Source organism: Mobula birostris, chromosome 10 (assembly GCF_030028105.1).
Source record: "Mobula birostris isolate sMobBir1 chromosome 10, sMobBir1.hap1, whole genome shotgun sequence".
In the NCBI taxonomy this organism is placed as follows: domain Eukaryota; kingdom Metazoa; phylum Chordata; class Chondrichthyes; order Myliobatiformes; family Myliobatidae; genus Mobula; species Mobula birostris.
Window position 1 is genome coordinate 68,874,563 of NC_092379.1, and position 19,214 is coordinate 68,893,776.

A 19,214-nucleotide genomic window follows, 5' to 3' on the forward strand; every position below is an offset into this window, starting at 1 on the left:
TCTTATTTCACAGCTCCAGCTATAGAGCCACTTTGGATGATCCACTAGTAATTTCATTTCAGACTAGCAGGTATTCAAAACTGCAACTTCCCCTCCACTCTTTCCTTCACTACTACCTTGCCTGTAGCACCCACACAATCAACATTACGTTGGAGTCCTATTCCTCCCTTGGCCATCTTTCTAATGGCTATAGTATCCTACTGCCACGTAGTTATTCATGTCATCAGTTCATCCGCGTTACCTGCAGAGCCTCTCGTATTGAAATACATGCATTTTAATCCAACAGGCTTCCATCACTCCCTGCCCATTTCATCTACTGGCTTTACAGGCATTGAAATGTTTCTTAACTTCCTCACTAGCACATGCCACAACAAATAATCCAGAGATTACTACCCCTGATGTCCTGCTTTTGAACTCCTTTCCTGAATCCCTACATTTATTCCACAAAACTTCAGCAGCTTTTCAACACAGGTAATTTGTGCCAACATGCATAATGACTCCTGGTTGAACATTCCCCCACCTCCCTGAATATGTTACCCAACTGATCTGACACATCATTGACCCTGGCAGCACCTAGGAGGCAACACCCCATCCCAAAGTCACTTTTGTAGCCACAAAATCTCCTATCCGGTTTCAGATGGCGATACTGAAGATGGGCAACAGTTCACTGACAGTTCGTAAAGCAAGAAATGCAATTAAATACTTCATTAATAACACTTCTTCTGTGGAAAATTATGGTAAATGATCACTGCAAACAATGACGAGGTGACCGAAGGCAAAGCTGACTCCAGGATCGAGGCATGCGGGTGCACTGCAAAGCCGGAGCGAGATCGAGACATGTTCATGGAGAAGTGTTTGGAAGTTAGGAACTGGAAGGCGTCAGTAACTCTACTGGGTGTTTTTATAGACCTCCCAATAGTAACAGGAACATCGCGGAGCAGACTCCTGGATAGGAACATGGAACTTAGGAAAATAGAGGGCTATGGATAACCCGAGGTCAGTTCTAAAGTTAGGACATGTTCAGCACAGCATTGTGGGCTGAAGGGCCTGTATTGTACTGTAGGTTTTTTATGTTTCTAAGTGATTGGAGTGAGGTCAAGACGTGGTTGAGGCAGAATTGGGGCATGCGAAGCACAGAAATGTTGGAGTGGAGGAGTTTCAGATCCCATTCACCTAAACCAATGAGGTTGATCTTTCTAAGTGCTGGGCCAATTTGGAAATGTTGGGTGAAGGCCGGAACATGGCAGTGGGGTCCAGGCTCAGGCACATTGATGCGGAGGGGCCCGGGTCCTAGTGCACAGAACAACCTGCTGTTTGACAATGTAAACGTCGGGCCAGATGGACTGAAAAGGCAGTTTGTCAGGACCGGAGGCGAGGGTTGGACCGGTTCTGCTCACTGCTCTGTGATGTTTACTCCACTCTCCGTGGCACAGAGGCTGAGGCTGTGTCTTGTTCCAGCTGCTCTAGGCTTCGTGTCTGGCAAGTTCTGTGACGATTTGTCCCACTGTGTGACGAACTGAGGCTCTGTCCTATTCCGGCTGCTCCGGGCTTTGTGTCTGCGAACTCTGTGACAATTTGTCCCTCTGTGTGATGAACTGGGGCTGAGGCTATGTGCCTGCTTTGGGCTTCGTGTCTATGGACTCATTTTCATTCTGAATGCCATTGCCTGCTTTCATTGTTTGCACAATTTGTTCTTATCCCTCTCTGTGCATTGGGTGTTTGTTGGTCTTTGTTTTTAATGGGTTCTTTCGGGTTTCTTGTTTCATGAGTGCCTGTAAGGAGATGAATCTCAAGGTTGTATCATTTATATGTATCTTGATAATAAATGTATTTGAACTTTGAACTTTTTGAACTTGCCTTTCCAGTCTCCTATCACTATAGTGCTATTTGTCTTCACCTTTACCCGCTGAGCTTCAGATACAGTCCTGGTGTCACAGACGTGGCTGCTGCTTTTTTCTGAATTATCGTCCCCAATCGCTATCCCAAATGGTTACTTATTTTCAAGGTAATTAGCCACAGAGCATCCTGCATTATCCATCTACCCCCTCGACCTTTTGTGGTGGTCACCGACTACCTGCAGCCTACCTTATGTGTGACAACCTGGCTGAAACCCTTTCTCTGATGCTTTCAGCATCCTGGATGATCTGAAGTTTTCAGAATTAATCAAAGTTATCTTAACTCACAACATTTATTTTCACCAATTGTTACAACAGTGATTCACGAAGAGAATTTCCAGCACCATAGAGCAGCAGGTAACAGCTACCAAAAGTAAAATGCAAAGCATGATTAATAGCTTACATTTAGGTATTTCAATGTTGATGATTTTCTAATGTGTAAAGAGTGAATCTTTCAGATGGCCCTCCGTAGAAAATGAATCTGACCCCTAACTAAACAAATCAGGTTAACCTTGACATTGGGATCAAGTTGAACTTTGAAAGCTGTGAGAGGTGCGACCTAAAGGTGGTCATCGTCTTCCTGCTGAAGTGCAGTCTTGGCGAGGATTTGCTGAGATAGCAACCAGTCATCCAGTGAATCCTTTAGAATGAGAAAGGTGAAGGCAGATGAGGACATTGCCCCAAAGACAGCGACTGTCACTGAATAGTGGCAGTCTGTGAAGACAGCTATCATACAGACCACAATGAGGATGAACGGCAGCACCTTAGGGGCAAATCGAAGCAACGTGAAAGGTGGTTGATGTTCCGTTTCAGTTTTCAGAAGTGATGCAGGCTTGTTGACCCTGCCGGACAAATTCCATACCACAAGGTCACGAATGCCTAGTTGCCATTGAAAGTACATCCACCCAGCAGCAGTACAGGCAATGGCAGTGAGGAAAGGCAAGCCTGGGGCTTGGATTATGCCCACAGCCCCAGACAGGAAGGTCAACAGCACGATAACCCACATTATCGGCCTGCGTTTGGATTGTTGGATTTCCAGCATCATTTCTGGAATTGCGCGTGAAAAGGTATTAGATCTTATGCTCTGGAGATCAGTGGCAAGGGTAGACTTTAATTTTGGAAAATCATATTCTTTCACATCAAAACTGGAGATCAGGAAAATGGCTGGTGGTTTGACTGCAACGCTTTTAAAGTTTTTAACACAGTCCCGGATGATTTGCATCTGCCCTTGACTGAAGTCAATGCGTTGCATCTGCATGGAATAGGCGTCATTGTCAATTTTGGACCGAATGTAGTAGAACTCTTTCTGCTGTGCTTGAATCCTTTTGGAGAGCTCCCCATCACACTCTCTGAATCGTGACTGAGACACAATGATGTAGAAGTCATAGCTTTCAAAATTCACTTGTTTCAGGTAATGGTTCAGTTCAAAACCAAAGGAGTTTAATCCTGGGAGATCCCAGAGTTGAATATCTGGCAGGGATGGAAGGTGATAAGCAGTTGGCACCATGCTGGCTTCATCATTCCCAGTTGAAGCAGCTCCGGGATCGTCACTCCGAACATCCCTCATGGCGTTGATGAAGGTGGATTTTCCGGAGCCCACATCACCCAGCACGGCAACGTTGATCTTCACACCGGCTAAATCCTCTGCCTTCCGCTTCAGTTCAAGGATCACTGTTACCACATCACCTTTACTGTACAAGGACTGTAGACTTCTCAGCTCCTCAGCTCCGAAGTACTTGTGAAGGACTGAAGAGGTCATTTTATCCCTGGAAGGAAAATAAATTAGCAAATATCACCTTAGCTCTGGGGACATTCGAGTCATTCACTTCTCAGGCCTGTGTCTTAATTCCTTGTATTACTGCACAGGAGAAGCTTAATAAAATGGGAGAACAAGTGTGGATTTGAAGGAGACAGGGTAACATTTGTGCGGTTCCACGGGATGAAGCAGAGGGCTTCATTAACAGTGGGAATTTCTATCAGGGGCACAGACTCTGGTGAAAATAAGAAAAGAAACACGCCCACTAATTTTTACAGCCCATAGACAACAATGGCCGGACACCATGCAGGAGAAATTCTTCATGTGAGAAACGACTCTACGTGAAGTGAAGGTACCCACTGACCTATCTGGTAAGCACAGTGACGTCAGACAGTGTGAAGACTGGTTTTGGCATCACTTGTGCTTTTGGGCCCCGTGAACACAAGACCACAGACACTCAGCAGCAAACCTGCTTCTGTCTTCCTTACGTGGGCTCAATCTCTCCTATTGTGTGAGCATTGGACCTACATGTTCTTTGTCAATTCTCCTTCCCTCCCCACTCCATCCAGCCAACCCAACATCTGGTGTTGCCTTTGGCAACCTGCTATCCTCTGCCCCATGTTGTCATCGTGATTGGGAAGGTTCTGGCGCTGTCCACGAGAGGATTGCACATTCTTCCTCTGACCATGTGGGTTTTGTCCCTGTCCTCTGGTTTCCCCCCATAACCCAAAGACCTGCAGATCAGTGGATAATTTGAAAGTTTATAGAATACAATTGAGTTTGGTGTAAACACTCAGAATTTAACCCTTGATATCTGGAGATGAAGCTGCAACATTGCCGAACCAATCCCTCAAGAGGCAAAGTCTCTCCCCTGGGCAGGGTCCCCAACATGCGGCATGGTCTAACAATTTCTCCCTGATTCCAGGTTATAAGAGCACCCACCCTTTAGTCACTGATTCTCTTCACACCAGTTTATGACATTTATATCAGTGGAGCTCCAAATTTCCATATGAGCCCCCTTATTTTCCTCATTCAGAAAGGATTCTTCCTTAGCCAAATCATGTGACTTTCTCCAGCCCATAGAGAGCATAATCCTTCACCCTGCCCACACCCAGCACACGGTGTCCCTTTCTACCTGCCAACTGAAATGACTTTCTTGCTTAGAATCAGAATCAGGTTTACTATCACTGACATATGTTGTGAAATTTGTTGTTTTGTGGCAGCATTGCAGTGCAATACAGGAAAACAAACTATAGATTACGATAAGAAATATATATATATATATAACAAAAATTGAAAATAGGAAGCAAAAATAGTGGGGTAGTGTTCATGGGTTGATTCATTGTCCATTTAGGAATGTGATTGTGGAGGAGTCAAAAGCTGTTACTGAACTGTGTGCATGTCTTCTGGCTCCTGTACCTCCTCCCTGATGGCAGCAATGAGAAGAGGGCATGTCCTGGATGATGGGTATCCTTAATGGATAGATAGATAGATAGACAGATACTTTATTAATCCCACAGTAGCATTACAAGTGCACAGATAAACAAATATTACAAGAGGAGTAAGAAAGAATGAAAAATAAGTTACCTCAAACAGTCTAACAGGAGGAGTCATCACTTCCCCGGCTATAGGTTGACTCATTTTCGAGCCTAATGGCCGAGGGTAAGAATGTCCTCAGGTCCAAAGAATCACCTCTTTGGAGCAGCACAATTATCTTGGTCTATTACTAAAGGTGTTCCATTGTTCAGCCAAGGTGACATGCAGGGGGCATGATGTATACCATTTTCTGAGACATTGCCTTTTGAAGATTGTTTTCTGGCGAGTCGATTGCCTATAATGGAGTTGTCGGAATTTGCAACCCACTCCAATTTGTTCTGATCTTGGGTAGTGGCTGCTCCAGACCAGATGCTGATGCAGTCAGTTAGAATGATGCATCTGTAGAAAACTGGGAATGTTTTTGGTGACATACCAAATCTCAAACTGCTCGCGAAATATAGTCGCTGACGTGCCTTCTTTGTAATTCCATCACCATCTTGGGCCCAGGAATTTGAAACTGCTTGCCCCTTCCACTACTGATCCCTCAAATAGGACTGGTGTATGTTCCCTAGATTCCCCTTCCCGAAGTCCACAATCAGTTCCTCAATCAACTCGGTCAGAACAGAGGGCAGTCAAGGGTTAAAAACGTTGTTCTCAGACTGAAGCCACGGTTAGGATGAGGGGTGGGGGTAGGGGTGGCACTCAGTCAGCCTGAGGGGTTTTACTACATTCCACGTTAACACACAAACTGCTGGAGGAAATAAGCATGTGAGGGACGGCTACAGCAGTTCCACAGTCCCTGTTATTGATATTCATTGGTTTACCTTCCCAGTTTATTTCATCACAACAATTTAAGTTCCCAAACTGGATTTGAACTTGTACCTCTCAAATTAAAAGCCCGGTCCTCCGGAGAGCAGTCAATAACTTTCTGCCTGCGGCCCTGTTGACGTGGATTGGATCTGCACTTGCCGCCACGCTGTTTACAGTTCTTCCTGGCGGAGCCATATCCGTACGGCGTTCAGTTCCCCGTACAAGCTGATCAACAACCGTCAACATATCAGAAAGGAAACCTCTCCTGGCGGGTCAACACTCGTCGCAGGCTTCTCGTTCCCCGTTCTCTGAGCCCCCTATTGTTCGGGAACTGTGAACCACACACATTTGGACCGATCTCCCAAATTGCATTCAGTCAGAGAGCGAAGGGAATTTAACTTGTCACAGAATCAACCCACAGAACCAAAGCGGTCCGAACTGCGAGGCAGGAGCAGAGACAGAGACACTCACCTTGCTATCTGGCAACTTCCCAGCTCACAGAACTCCATTCTGTTCAGGTTCCGAAAGGATTTGCACGGGGAATTCTTGTAACTAGGTGTTTTCCTGCCGGATTCGTCACTGCAGGATCGTCCAAAGGTACAGCTCAACAGGATAGAAAATAAAACCAAACGGCAAAAAACTTTTCCGAGAAGTGCGTGAGGACTGCAACAGCGTGCACACTTACCCTTTCCTAGTTACACCTGCACTCAAATATATAATATATAACAAACTATAACATATAATGCAAATATATAATCAAACAATCACGTGGCAGTGGCAGTAATTCAATGTAGAAAGGTCAAGATATGATCAAGAGGTTTAGTTGTTGTTCAGACCAAACATCAAAATGGGGAAGAACTGTGATCCGAGTAACTAAGCAGGAACCTGAATGAAGAAGAAATTGAGGACGGATTAAGGGCAGGACACAGTGATCCAATTTGACATCAGTTTCCTCCCCGCCACTTACTAATTTTGACACTGTTGTTTGCAGCCTCCATTATCAACTGTTCAACATCCTTTTTTTTCTTTTGGTCCTTTCTACTATCCTGTCATTCAGTAAAATCAAGGCTTATCTTTTACCTTGGAACTATTCCCATATCCCTGGATACCCTGAATCTCCAGAAATCCATCAAGGTCTGTTGTGAATTGACTCAGTGGTTAAATTTCCACAGCCCTTATCTGCTTTCAGTGACATACATACCCAGGTCCTTTTGAAAATCAAATCCATGACCCAATGGAACGCAGCAGGCCAGGCAGCACCTATAGGAAGAAGTACAGTTGAAGTTTCACATCGAGACGTCTCGGCCTGAAACATCGGCTGTACTTCTTACTATAGATGTTGCCTGACCTTGTCACAGTGGCGGGGCATTGGGAGCGAGGGTGGACCCAAATGCAAGACACATCTTGTGAGGTTACTTAGATTTAGTTTATTGTTTGATATCAGGAGAACTAGGCAGGAGTAGTGAACTGGACAAGGACTGAGGACTATGACTAGGCTGGGACCAAGGGTCTGGGCTAGGACTCGGAATTGGCTCCCAAAACTAGAGGAGACATGAAGAGGCTAGGGTATGGACTCCGAGCCAGAGACTGGGCAAGGACCCAGTACCTGGGTCTTGCTTTGGGCTCGGACCCCAGAACCAGGCATGGACATGACATGGGCTAAGGAGAGGAGGAGCATGGGAACACAGAGCCTCGGTCTCGGGAGAGCAGGTACATGGAACCATGGACACATACACAGAACACAGAGTCGGGACCCCTCCTTGGGTACAGGACATAGGGCCGGGACTCACACACAGAACAGAGAGCCGGGACCCCTCCTTGGGTACAGGACATAGGGCCGGGACTCATGACCCTCCGCGGGGCAACGGCAAGACAGCCTGACTTACCCCACGGAGGCGAGGACAGGACAAGACAAGACCAACACGAATGAACACCAGGCAGTACCTATCTAGCTCCGGCAATGGAACTAGACCGAAGTGCAGGCAGGGGCTGCAGATGAGGGCTAGAGGTGAGAGGGGCAGAGAACGGATTCAGACAAGTGGGTAGGACAGGAATCACAGACCGCCAGGGCCAGGACTTGACATGGTACTTGGATGCCACCAGAGCCAGGACGTGGACATGGTACTTGGATGCCGCCGGAGCCAGGACGTGGTGCTTGGAATCTCAGGGTAGTGCCGAGCTCTGGACTCAGCCCGGGAACAGAAGACAGCGGTTCTTGATTCCCTCTGGCGGGTTAACTGACGGACCCACCTCGGTAAGGAAACTCTGCAGGCTCGCTTTGGCGAGGTAACTGGACAAGGTTGCTCCGGTGAGGAAAGGCGAATTACCGGCACTCGCTTCAGGCGGAGACTAGGTTTGCTCCGGCCAGATGACATTGGCACGCCGTGACTTTGCAGACTTTGCAGACGCTCCCGCACCGAATGACTGAAAGTCGGAGACTATAAACTACCGGTTCAGCCGAGTGTTAATTGCCTCTAATCACCAAAGTCGAGGGACACGGGAAAACAGGGAATCAACGGTCCAGATCATAACATAAACAAGCTAAATTTAAAGGGGTTCCGATCCGGACCATGACAGTACCTCCCTCCCAATGGGAGCCTCCAGGTGACCAACAGATTTGCCTGTGTTATCGATGACCCGGGTGGGTAGGGGGGATTTGGCCGGCGGGCCAAACAGAACAACACCTTGACTTTCAGGCTGACAAGAGTTTGGAAAAACAGTTTGTGTCTGCTGGGTCCACGTTTGGCAAGAGCATTCTGTCACAATGGCGGGGCATTGGGAGCAAGGGTGGACCCAAATGCAAGATGCATCTTGTGAGGTTACTAAGATTTAGTTTATTGTTTGATACCAGGAGAGCTAGGCAGGAGCAGGAGTAGCGAACTGGACAAGGACTGAGGACTACGACTAGGCTGGGACCAAGGGTCTGGGCTAGGACTTGGAATCGGCTCCCAGAACTAGAGGAGACATGAAGAGGCTAGGGTATGGACTCCGAGCCAGAGACTGGGCAAGGACCCAATACCTGGGTCTTGCCTCGGGCTCGGACCTCAGAACCAGGCATGGACATGACATGGGCTAGGGAGATGAGGAACACGGGAACACAGAGCCTCGGTCTTGGGAGAGCAGGTACATGGACACATACATAGAACACAGAGTCAGGACCCCTCCTTGGGTACAGGAGATAGGGACGGGACTCACACACAGAACAGAGAGCCGGGACCCCTCCTTGGGTACAGGACATAGGGCCGGGAGTCATGACACTCCGCGGGGCAACGACAAGACGACCTGATGTACCCCACGGAGGCAAGGACAAGACAAGATGAGGCACGACTCCCCACGGGGCAACAGCAAGACGGCCTGGCTTACCCCACGGAGGCAAGGACAGGACAAGACATGACCCCCCACGGGGCAACGGCAAGACGGCCTGGCTTACCCCACGGAGGCGATGACAGGACAAGACAAGACATGACTTCCCACGGGGCAACGGCAAGATGGCCTGACTTACCCCACGGAGCCGAGGACAGGACAAGACAAGACCAACACGAATGAACACCAGACAGTACCTATGTAGCTCGGGTGATGAAGCTAGACCGAAGTGCATGCAGGGGCTGGACGTGGACGTGGTACTTGAATGTCGCCAGGGCCAGGACTTGGACGTGGTACTTGAATGCCGCCAGGGCCAGGAATTGGACTTGGTACTTGAATGCCGCCAGGGCCAGGACTTGGACATGGTACTTAGATGCTGCTGCGGCCAGGATGTGGACGTGGTACTTGGATGCCGCCAGAGCCAGGACGTGGTGCTTGGAACCTTCGGGTAGTGGCGAGCTCTGGGCTCAGCCCGGGAACAGAAAACAGCGGTTCTTGATTCCCTCCGGCGGGTTAACTGACGGACCCACCTCGGTAAGGAAACTCTGCAGGCTCGCTTTGGCGAGGTAACTTGACAAGGTTGCTCCGGTGAGGAAAGGCGAATTACCGGCACTCGCTTCGGGCAGAGACAAAGCTTGTTCCGGCCAGATGACATCGGCACGCCGTGACTTTGCAGGCGCTCCCGCCCCGAAAGGCTGAAAGCCGGAGACTATAAACTACCGGTTCAGCTGAGTGTTAATTGCCTCTAATCACCAAAGTCGAGGGACACGGAAAAAAAGGGAATCAACGGCCCGGATCATAACATAAACAAGGTAAATTTAAAGGGGTCCCGATCCGGACCATGACAGGCCTGCTGTGTTTCACCAGCATTTTGTGTGTGTTGCTTGAATTTCCAGCATCTGCAGATTTCGTCGTGTTTGCATTTTTAAACCCAATGGATGAATGTCTTTTTTTCTCTGTTTTATGCACCCTAGTGGAAAACCTCACGTTTTTACATTATATTCATCTACCATAGAGATACCCACTCACATAGCTTATCCATATTCACCTGAAACCTGTTTACAACTGCTGTCTATACTCTTCTCCACTTAGTTTTCTCTCCACAAATATGATATTTGACCTTAGCAGTCAAATTGCTGAATGAACTGGGGTCTAACTAACCACGACTGGGATGCCCTACTCATCATAGCCAATCAAACTGTGTTGACATTTAAGAGCATTTAGCCGAATAGGAAAAGAATGGGATTTAGTCCTAATATAGACAATTGGAATCCCTGTAAATGGGGGAAAGGTCAGCATTTGACGTGATGGGCCTGACTTCCTGTACCTTTGCTGAAAGAATCTATCACTATATGAATCTCTGCTACTGTTGATGCTTGAAAAATTTCAAAGGCCCGTTTGTTACATATGTCACCCTGACACAGTGGTGTCAAGAAAACAACGTTTCCCTCAATGTTGCAAAAACAAAGGATCTGGTTGTGGACTACAGGAGGAACAGAGACAGGCTAACCCCTATTGACATCAATGGACCTGGGGTTGAGAGGGTGAACAGCTGTAAGTTCCTTGGTATACACATAACCGAGGACATCACTTGGTCTGTACATACCAGCTGAAGCACAATAGTGCTTCTTTCACCTCAGACGGTTGAATAAGTTTGGCATAAGTCCCCAAATCCTAAGGACATTCTACCGGGGCACAATTGAGAGCATCCTGACTGGCTGCATCACTGCCTGGTATGGGATCTGTACCTCCCTTAAGTGCAGCACACGGCAGAGAGTGGTGTGGACAGCCCAGCACATCTGTAGATGTGAACGTCCCACTATTCAGGATATCTACAGTGACAGGTGCATAAATAGGGTCCAAGGAACAATTGAGACCTGAGTCACCCCAATCACTAACTGTCCCAGCTACTAACATCCAGTAAATGGTACTGTAGCATTAAAGCCGCACCAACATGCTCCGGAACAGCTTCTTCCACCAGGCCATCGGACTGATTAATTCACACTGACACAAATATATGTCTAAGCTATATTGACTGATCTGTTGTACATCTTACTATTTATTACAAGTTACTATAACTTGCACATTCAGACGGAGATGTAACATAAAGATTTTTACTTCTCATGTATGTAAAGGATGTAAGAAATAAAGTCAATTCAATTATTGAATTCAATGCCGGAGAGATGAGTTTATTTTGAAGACCGCAATTCATAAATGGCTCCTGCTACTGGATAGAAGGTTTCTTACTGAAAACTGAAATCACCCATGATTAGAGAACACTCAGACACAGTCAATAATTGGCAAGTGATAGACACAACATGAAAGTACCACATGAATATAATATATCCTAACCCCCTCTGGAATCCTCCATGGATTCACTAGATCCCAGCTGTCTGCTTTATCCATACCTCCTTCCTTTTCCAGTCAAGAACATCAATACATGTTGTCATCCAGTGTTCTCTGTTCCTGCCAGCCTGATAGAAACATACAAATGTTGGACTCTAGATATCACATTTTTAAAAGCCACCCACTTCTTAGACGTGATTTTGCCTGCAAATATGCTACTCCAATAAATTTCTGCAGTTCCTGTTGAATACTATCCAAATATGCCCTGCCTCAGTTTAGATCTTTCATTTCCATAACTAATTTAAAATCAACAGAATTTCCCACCATGATCACCCTATTGCACCTGCAATCCTCTGTATTCCATTTGCATATTTGCTCCACTAATTCACGCTGACTACCAGAGACGCAAAAATACGATGTCTTTTTATTTTGCAGCTCCACACATAAATACTCACTGGACGATCTTTCAGTAACTTTACGGCAGGCTCTCCACCTTCAGCCTTCCCCACAAGCTGCTCCTGTCAGTTCCAAAGGTGCTGTTCTTCATCATTATTGTGAGCTGTAAAATAGCTGGCACAGCAGCACTCTCTGTCTGTGGGGCAGTTGCCCTCCACTGCTTCCACCTTCCTGGTTCTAATGGACTTACTGGACAGCTGGCTGAGATCTGCACAAAACGTTAGCAGTGAGCACCTCAAAGCCACACATCTCACAGTGCACCTCAGACATGCGTTCCATTGAGGTGGTTACACTTAAGGTGAAGGCTGCAGATAATTGGGTGACAACCAGAGGGCGGGGTGGTAGACAGATAAGTGCAGGACCCCCTTGTGACCATTCCAATTGAAAACAAGAATATAAATCCGGAGATTCAAGAGACAATGTAAGTGCAGGAAAATGGGAGGAAAACACCCAAAATGCAGGAGGAATTCAGCACACCAAGCAACATCTGTGGAGGGAAATAATCAGTTGACATTTCGAGCCAAGACACTTTATCAGGATGAATGGGCTGGTAGATTTATATCCTGGAATGAGCAAATGCTTTTCAAAGAGAGCTGTGTGTTGGGGACTTCCCTGAAAGCAGAGACTTTGGCCTTTGGGGGAATGCATTGGCAATGTAGCAGTTCCATGTCTCAACCTCAAAGGGTGAATTATCAGAGATTACAACAAAAAATAATATTCCCTGAATTGACAAATAGTTTACAACGGTTAATTAATCGATCAACTCATGTATTTTGCGGTGGGTGGAAAACGGAGCACCCAGAAAACACTCATGGGAAGAACATGCAAACAAAGACCCGATGAAGGGTATCAGTCCGAAATGTCCACAGTCTGTTTCCCTCCTGACGGACTGAGATTCTCCACCATTCAGCATGTTTTTGAATAGAGTTTCGTGGGTATCATATCTGGTGTGATGAGTTCAGTGGAATTTCAGAAAATCACATTCTTTCACGTCAAAGCTGGAGATCAGAAAAATGACAAGTGATGTAATTCTGAAATTCTGAAGGGTTTTGACGCAATTCTGGATGATTTGCATCTGTGCTTAGTAATAATCAACACCTGCATCTCCATGAATTATAACAAAGAGGCAGACTTTGGACCAGATGTAGATGAATGCTTTCTGCTGCTCTTGAATCTCATCGCACTGTCAGAAGTGCGACTGGGGCACAGTGATATAAAACTCACAGAAATGAAAACATATTTGCCTCTGGTAGTGGTTCTGTTCAAAACCAAAGGAATTTTATCCTGTCAGATCCCAGAGTTGGATATTAGGCAGAGATGGATAGTAAAATCTGCCTTGCATTATGCTGGCTTCGTCATTCCCAGACGGAGCTGATTCAAGATCTTCACTCCAAAAACCCTTCATTGCGTTGATGAAGATTGATTTAGGGGCATCCACATCACCCATCATTACAATATTAATCTGCATACCAGCTCAATCCTCTACCTCCTGCTTCATCTTAAAGAGCACTGCTGTCACATTACCTTTACTGTACATGGACTGTAGGCTTCTTACCTCCTCAGTGTTGAAGTACTTTGACAGGATAAATGGGCAAATTTATTACTGGGAGGAAAATAAATCTACAAATGTCAGCCTAGCATTGGGAATATTTGAGGCATTAACCATTCGGGCCTATGTCCTGGAGGCCAGTATTACTACCAAAGTTGAAGCTTCATATAAGTCTAGGTGAAGGAGGCAGACAGAAAGATGAGTTATCTTTACATAGCAACCTCTGACCTCTGATTCCTTAAGGTTGTTATACTTGGAGGTGGTAATGGGGACAAGCTCCCACTACCTATTAAATGCTCCCAATGGCATGTGGCTCTGATGGCCTCAGACAACCATCCAGATCCTGGCCTTCATGTGTGGCTTGGCTGCTAAACCCAGCACAGCTGTTTCTACCGACAGTAGAAGGGGCAAAGGTGGGTTACTTGTAAACTGAAATTGGCTGGACCAAATAACCGAAGCACAAAAAGATCGTTGGTTATCTTTTCACCGGTTTATTTCTTTGAGCTCAGCCAGCAAGGGAACTTGGTCCCAACACCAGGGGGAGAAGCGTTCTCATCCCTCTGGCATTTCAAACAAGTTCACTGCACAACTTCCAGAATTGTTACAATTTATAAGGCCACTGATACAAAAGAACAATCAGATCGATAGACATTCCAGCTACTCAAATAGAGTAAAACTTAATAACTTACATAAGAGACACCACAAAATTTAAGCTTTAATTAAGAAAGGAATTTCCTGACATATCAGCAACTGCCTTTTGTCAAAACCAAAAGGTGTGAAAAATCAGGACATGTCTTTTGTGGATCTGCGTAAGCTTTACCCTATCTCGCTCCAAAGAAGCAGCTGTGAGACATCATCTTAACCATGTTGTAGCCATTCAGAAACCAGAATACACAGACACAGTCGGTACTCAACCTTAGCCCATGATTTACAGGAATCTGAGAATCCCCCAATTCCCTTAAAAATTTATCATACTGGCATCTTAAAACCAGTCACTTTGGGTAGATGAGGCTCGTCAGCCGTGGTTGACAGGTCATCCAGGAGAAGGAAAACTCTGATTTCAAGCCTCCGCTATCTTGCGGCTATGATGACTCATGGGGAAGGCTTCAGGAGTAAACCCCAAGGGAAAAGTCTGGAGCTGAGGTCCCTAAGGCAGTCCGATGTTGAGCTCAACACTGACTGGCAACTCCTGCGATGCTGCTGGTACCAAACTGTATCAGTCTCTGCCATTCCTTTCGGTTCATCAGATGTATGGAGAGAGGGAGCTTGCTACATGGACAGCATTTTATTCTCCATATTGGACAGCTCAGGCTTGCATATCTAGACAGATAGGATGCAACATCCATGGTCGACCCCGACAGACGGAGGCCTCACTCACTGGACAGTCTCCAGGGCTTAACAAACAGTGGGAATTTCTGACCAGGGCACAACCACCGATGAAAATGAAAATAAGAGGAACACACCAACTAATCTGCACCCAGCACACAGGCAACAATGGCCGGATACATTGGGGGAGAACTTGTTAATCTAGTGTAATAACTCAGTGCATGATGTGCAGGTACCAGCAGATGAGTCTGATCAACACTGTGATGTCAGACTATGTGAAGACAGGTTCTGACATCACTTTTAAAACTCTACTGGTACACCTGACCTCTGTGAACGCCTGCACCAGCAACACCCAGCAATAAATCTGGAACCTGCTTCTGCCTTTCTTAAAGAATCTAGCCTCACCTACTGTTTGGGCATTAAACCTGCATTATTCTTGACACACAGCTCACCTGTTTTCCATCCATCCAGTTAACTCCACATCCATTGTTACCCTCAGTTCCTGCTCTGTGAATCTGATGGGGTCATTTTGTTTCAGATATGGTTCAGCTACTGTTATCTGCATTCTGGCAGTGCGTATTGAGGCCAATCCGGTGATCTGGCACTTTGCTGTCTAGAGGGGGTTCTACAATGTTGTGAGCAAAGTGCGGGGCATGGAAACCAGGAAGCATGGAGACAGGGCATGAGCCCATGATACACTCCATCTCTTGTCGATATCACCGATTAACGTGCCAAGGGAGATTGAAATCATTGAGGAGGGAGAGGAGGGCAAGCAATTGTTCAGCACCGTCCCCCAGCCTCTCACTCGCTGGTCTCGAGGGAAGGCCCTTGTGATCTCTCTCCCTCCCTCAATGCTGTTGGAGGAGGGTGCAGGAGCAAAGTTTAATGGATGCAGTTTGTACATTGGACGTTGTGATGTGTTCCATTTTCTGGTTGCACTGTTTTTTGATTGCTATTTTTGTGCAGGTTTTGAATCAGGGCATCCTGCAGATAGTGAACACTGAGCTGAACTGAAATATGCCTTTTGATTTTGTGTTTTATACTCTATGTTTTCACTTTTTTGTTTCAGTTTGTGCAATTTGTTTGTTTCTGTGCATGGTGGGGGGGCATTTGATATTTTTGCTTTGAACAGGTTTCATGGATCTTCCGCTTTCTGCAGGAAGACCAGCTTCAGGGTTGTATATGGCAAACATTGTTCGATCATCAATATACTTTGAACTTAGCTGAAGGCCTTCTGAAAATTCAAGTGAGAAATTCCACTCTCCTCTGTCCATCCTGTTGGTTCTTCAAGGCATTGCAACTGATTGGTCAGGCAAGATTTCCCTTTCAGGAAACGTGCTGACATTGGCCTATTTTTATCATGTGCCTCCAAGTATTCTGAAACCTCACCCTGTAGGGCAATGTTACAATAGTTATGGGGGATTTCAATATGCAGGCAGATTGGTGATTTTCCTCTGAGCCTACGAGATGTCTTAGAGCAAATTGTGGTTGAGCCCACCAGGGGGAAGTCAATTCTGGAGTGGATGATGTGTAATGAGAGCAGATAAATCATATGGAGCAGATGGACTACACCTCAGGGTTTTACAGGAGAACCAGTGGATGCTGTGTATTTGGATTTTCAGAAGGCCTTTGACAAGGTGCCACATGTGGGGCTGCTTAACAGGATAAGTGCCCCTGGTTTTACTGGAAAGATACTCGGATGGATAGAAGATTGGCTGACTGTAGCAGGCAAACAGTGGGAATAAAGGTGCCTTTTCTGGTTTGCTGCATGGTGAATGATGTTCCGCAGAGGTCTGTAATAAAACTGCTTCTTTTCACATTATATGTCCGTGATTTGGAAGATGGTACTGATGGGTTAGCGACCAAGTTTGCGGATGATACAAAGATAGGCGAAGGGGCAGGTAGTGAAGACAGGCAAAGGGGCAGGTAATGTTGAGGAAGCAGAGAGTCTGCAGATGGACTTAGACAGACTTGAAAATGAGCAAAGAAGTGGAAGTTGTAGTGTAGGGAAGTGTATGGATATACACTTCAGTAGAAGGCGTGGACCATTTTCTGATTAGTTAGACTATTCAAAAATCAGTGGTGCAGAAGGACTTGGAAGTCTTTGTGCAGGATGCCCTAGAAGTTAACTTGCAGGTTGAATTGGTGGTAAGGAAGGCAAATGTAATGCTCGCATTCATTTCAAGAGGATTCAAATATAAGAGCAAGAATGTAATGCTGAAGCTCTATAAGGCTCTGGTCAGACGGGATGAAATATTGTGAGCAGTTCTGCGCCCCTTATCTAAGAAAAAATGTGCTAGCTTTGGGTAGTGTCAGGAGGAGGTTAATGGGAATGATTCCAGGAATGAAAGGGTTAATGTATGAGAAGTGTTTGCTGGCTCTGGGCTCACTGGAGGTCAGAAGAATGAGGCGTGACTTATTAAAGCCCATCAAATATTGAAAGGCCTAGATAAAGTGGATGTGGAAAGGATATTTCCTGTAGTGGGTGTTTCTTGGATCTGAGGACACAGCCTCAGAACTGAGGGACGGTTAGAACAGAGATGAGGGGGAGTTTCTTTCGGCATAGGGTGGTGAATCTGTGGAATACATTGCCATGGACGACATTGGAAGCCAAGTCATTGAGTAAATTTAAAGCGGAGGTTAATGCTTCTTAATTACTCATGGTGTCAATGGTTATGTGGAGAAGGCAGAAGGATAGGGTTGAGAAGGATGATGCAAAAACTCAGCCATGATGGAATGATGGAGCCGACTCAATGGGCCGAATAGGGTAATTCTGCTCCAATGTCTTATGATCTTAATAACGGACTCCAACATCTCACCAACCACTGAAGTCAGGCTAACAGGCTTTTAAGTTCCTATCTTTTGTCTCCCTCCCTTTACAGTGAGTGGCGTGATATTTGCAATTGTCCAGTCCTCCTGAACCATTCCTGAAAATAGTGATTCTTGAAATATCACTACTAATATCTCAACAATTTCTTCAGCCATCTCTTTCAGAGCCCTGGGGTGTTCACCACCTGGTCCAGATGACCTTCAGATCTTCCAGTATCCCAAGTACCTTCTCTTTAGTAGGAGCGACTACACTCACCTCTGCCTCTGACACTCTCAAATTTCTGGTATGCTGCTGATGTCTTCCTTAGTGCAGACCAACACATCATGCTTATTAAGTTCATCCACCATTTCTTTGTCCCACATTACTACCTCTCCAGTGTCATTTTCCCACAATCAGATATCCAGCATTGCTTATTGTTTATTCTTTATATATCTGTAAACAACTTGGTGTTCTCTTTTATATTATCGGCTAGCTTAACTTCATATTTCATCTTTTCTTTCCTTATTGCTTTTTTTTGTTATCTGCCTTCTGTTGGTTTTCAAAAGCTTATCAACCCTCTAGGTTAAAACAAATTTTTGCTATATTACATGCCCTCTCTTTTGCATTTATTTAACTTTGACTTCCTTTGTCAGCCATGGTTGCCTCATCCTCCCTTAGAATGTTTCTTCTTCTTTGGATAAACTGATCCCTCTCTCTCAATCTCCCTCTCAATCTGGATGGTGAATTCTATCATTTTAAGATCGCTGCCTCCTCAGGGCACCTTACCTTCAGACCCATCATATAATCTACTTCAATACACAACACCCAGATTGGAAATTGCCTTTTCCCTTCTGTATTCAACCAGAAGCTGTTCTAAAAAGTCACCTTCTATTCTACTCCATCTTTGATGAGCAATCTCATACTCAGAGAACAGTTTTTCCCAGTGACCCATCTGAGGGTTTTATATTTCAATGGGTTTTCCAGTCATTTTTCATGTTTTTGAGAATGAAGGCCTGGCCTGCTCTATCTCAGTTTATCTAACAAACCAGCCATTCTTGGGACCGGTTCAACACAGTCCCTTTATAACAAGCATATATTTTTTCAAAAGAAGCCTAAAGTTTTGTACAGTAGCATACTGAAGTCCGATAAAATTATGATATATCACTTCTGCTGTGATGGTGTAGAATTTGCCTTTCTCATTCTCTGTAAGTTGCCTTTCGGCAATGTATGTATAAGCACACCGAGGTCCCTTTGGAAAGCAATATTACTTAATCTCTCCCATCTTAGCACAGCCCTGCTTTTCTGATTTATACACTAAAGTGGTTAACCTCATATTTTTCACATTATATTCCATCCGCCATCTCGTCA

At 45.7% G+C, this 19,214-nt stretch overlaps 1 protein-coding gene and 1 pseudogene across 3 annotated transcripts; both read right to left on the reverse strand.

Annotated features, from left to right (window-relative positions):
- Positions 1 to 2,241: 2,241 nt before the first annotated feature.
- LOC140204529 (interferon-inducible GTPase 5-like) lies at positions 2,242 to 6,538 on the reverse strand. Of its 3 annotated transcripts, none has more exons than XM_072271239.1 (2): positions 6,469 to 6,538; positions 2,242 to 3,661 (listed from the first exon to the last, which is right to left on the reverse strand). In XM_072271239.1, the coding sequence occupies exons 1-2, from the start codon at positions 6,504 to 6,506 to the stop codon at positions 2,455 to 2,457; spliced, it is 1,245 nt and encodes a 414-aa protein (XP_072127340.1). In that variant the 5' UTR covers positions 6,507 to 6,538; the 3' UTR covers positions 2,242 to 2,454. The 3 variants fall into 3 exon arrangements, with proteins under 3 accessions (XP_072127340.1, XP_072127341.1, XP_072127342.1); XM_072271240.1 differs by lacking the exon at positions 6,469 to 6,538 and adding an exon at positions 6,070 to 6,282; XM_072271241.1 differs by lacking the exon at positions 6,469 to 6,538 and adding an exon at positions 5,239 to 5,326.
- Positions 6,539 to 13,120: 6,582 nt separating this feature from the next.
- LOC140203700 (interferon-gamma-inducible GTPase 10-like) lies at positions 13,121 to 18,644 on the reverse strand (annotated as a pseudogene).
- Positions 18,645 to 19,214: the final 570 nt, after the last annotated feature.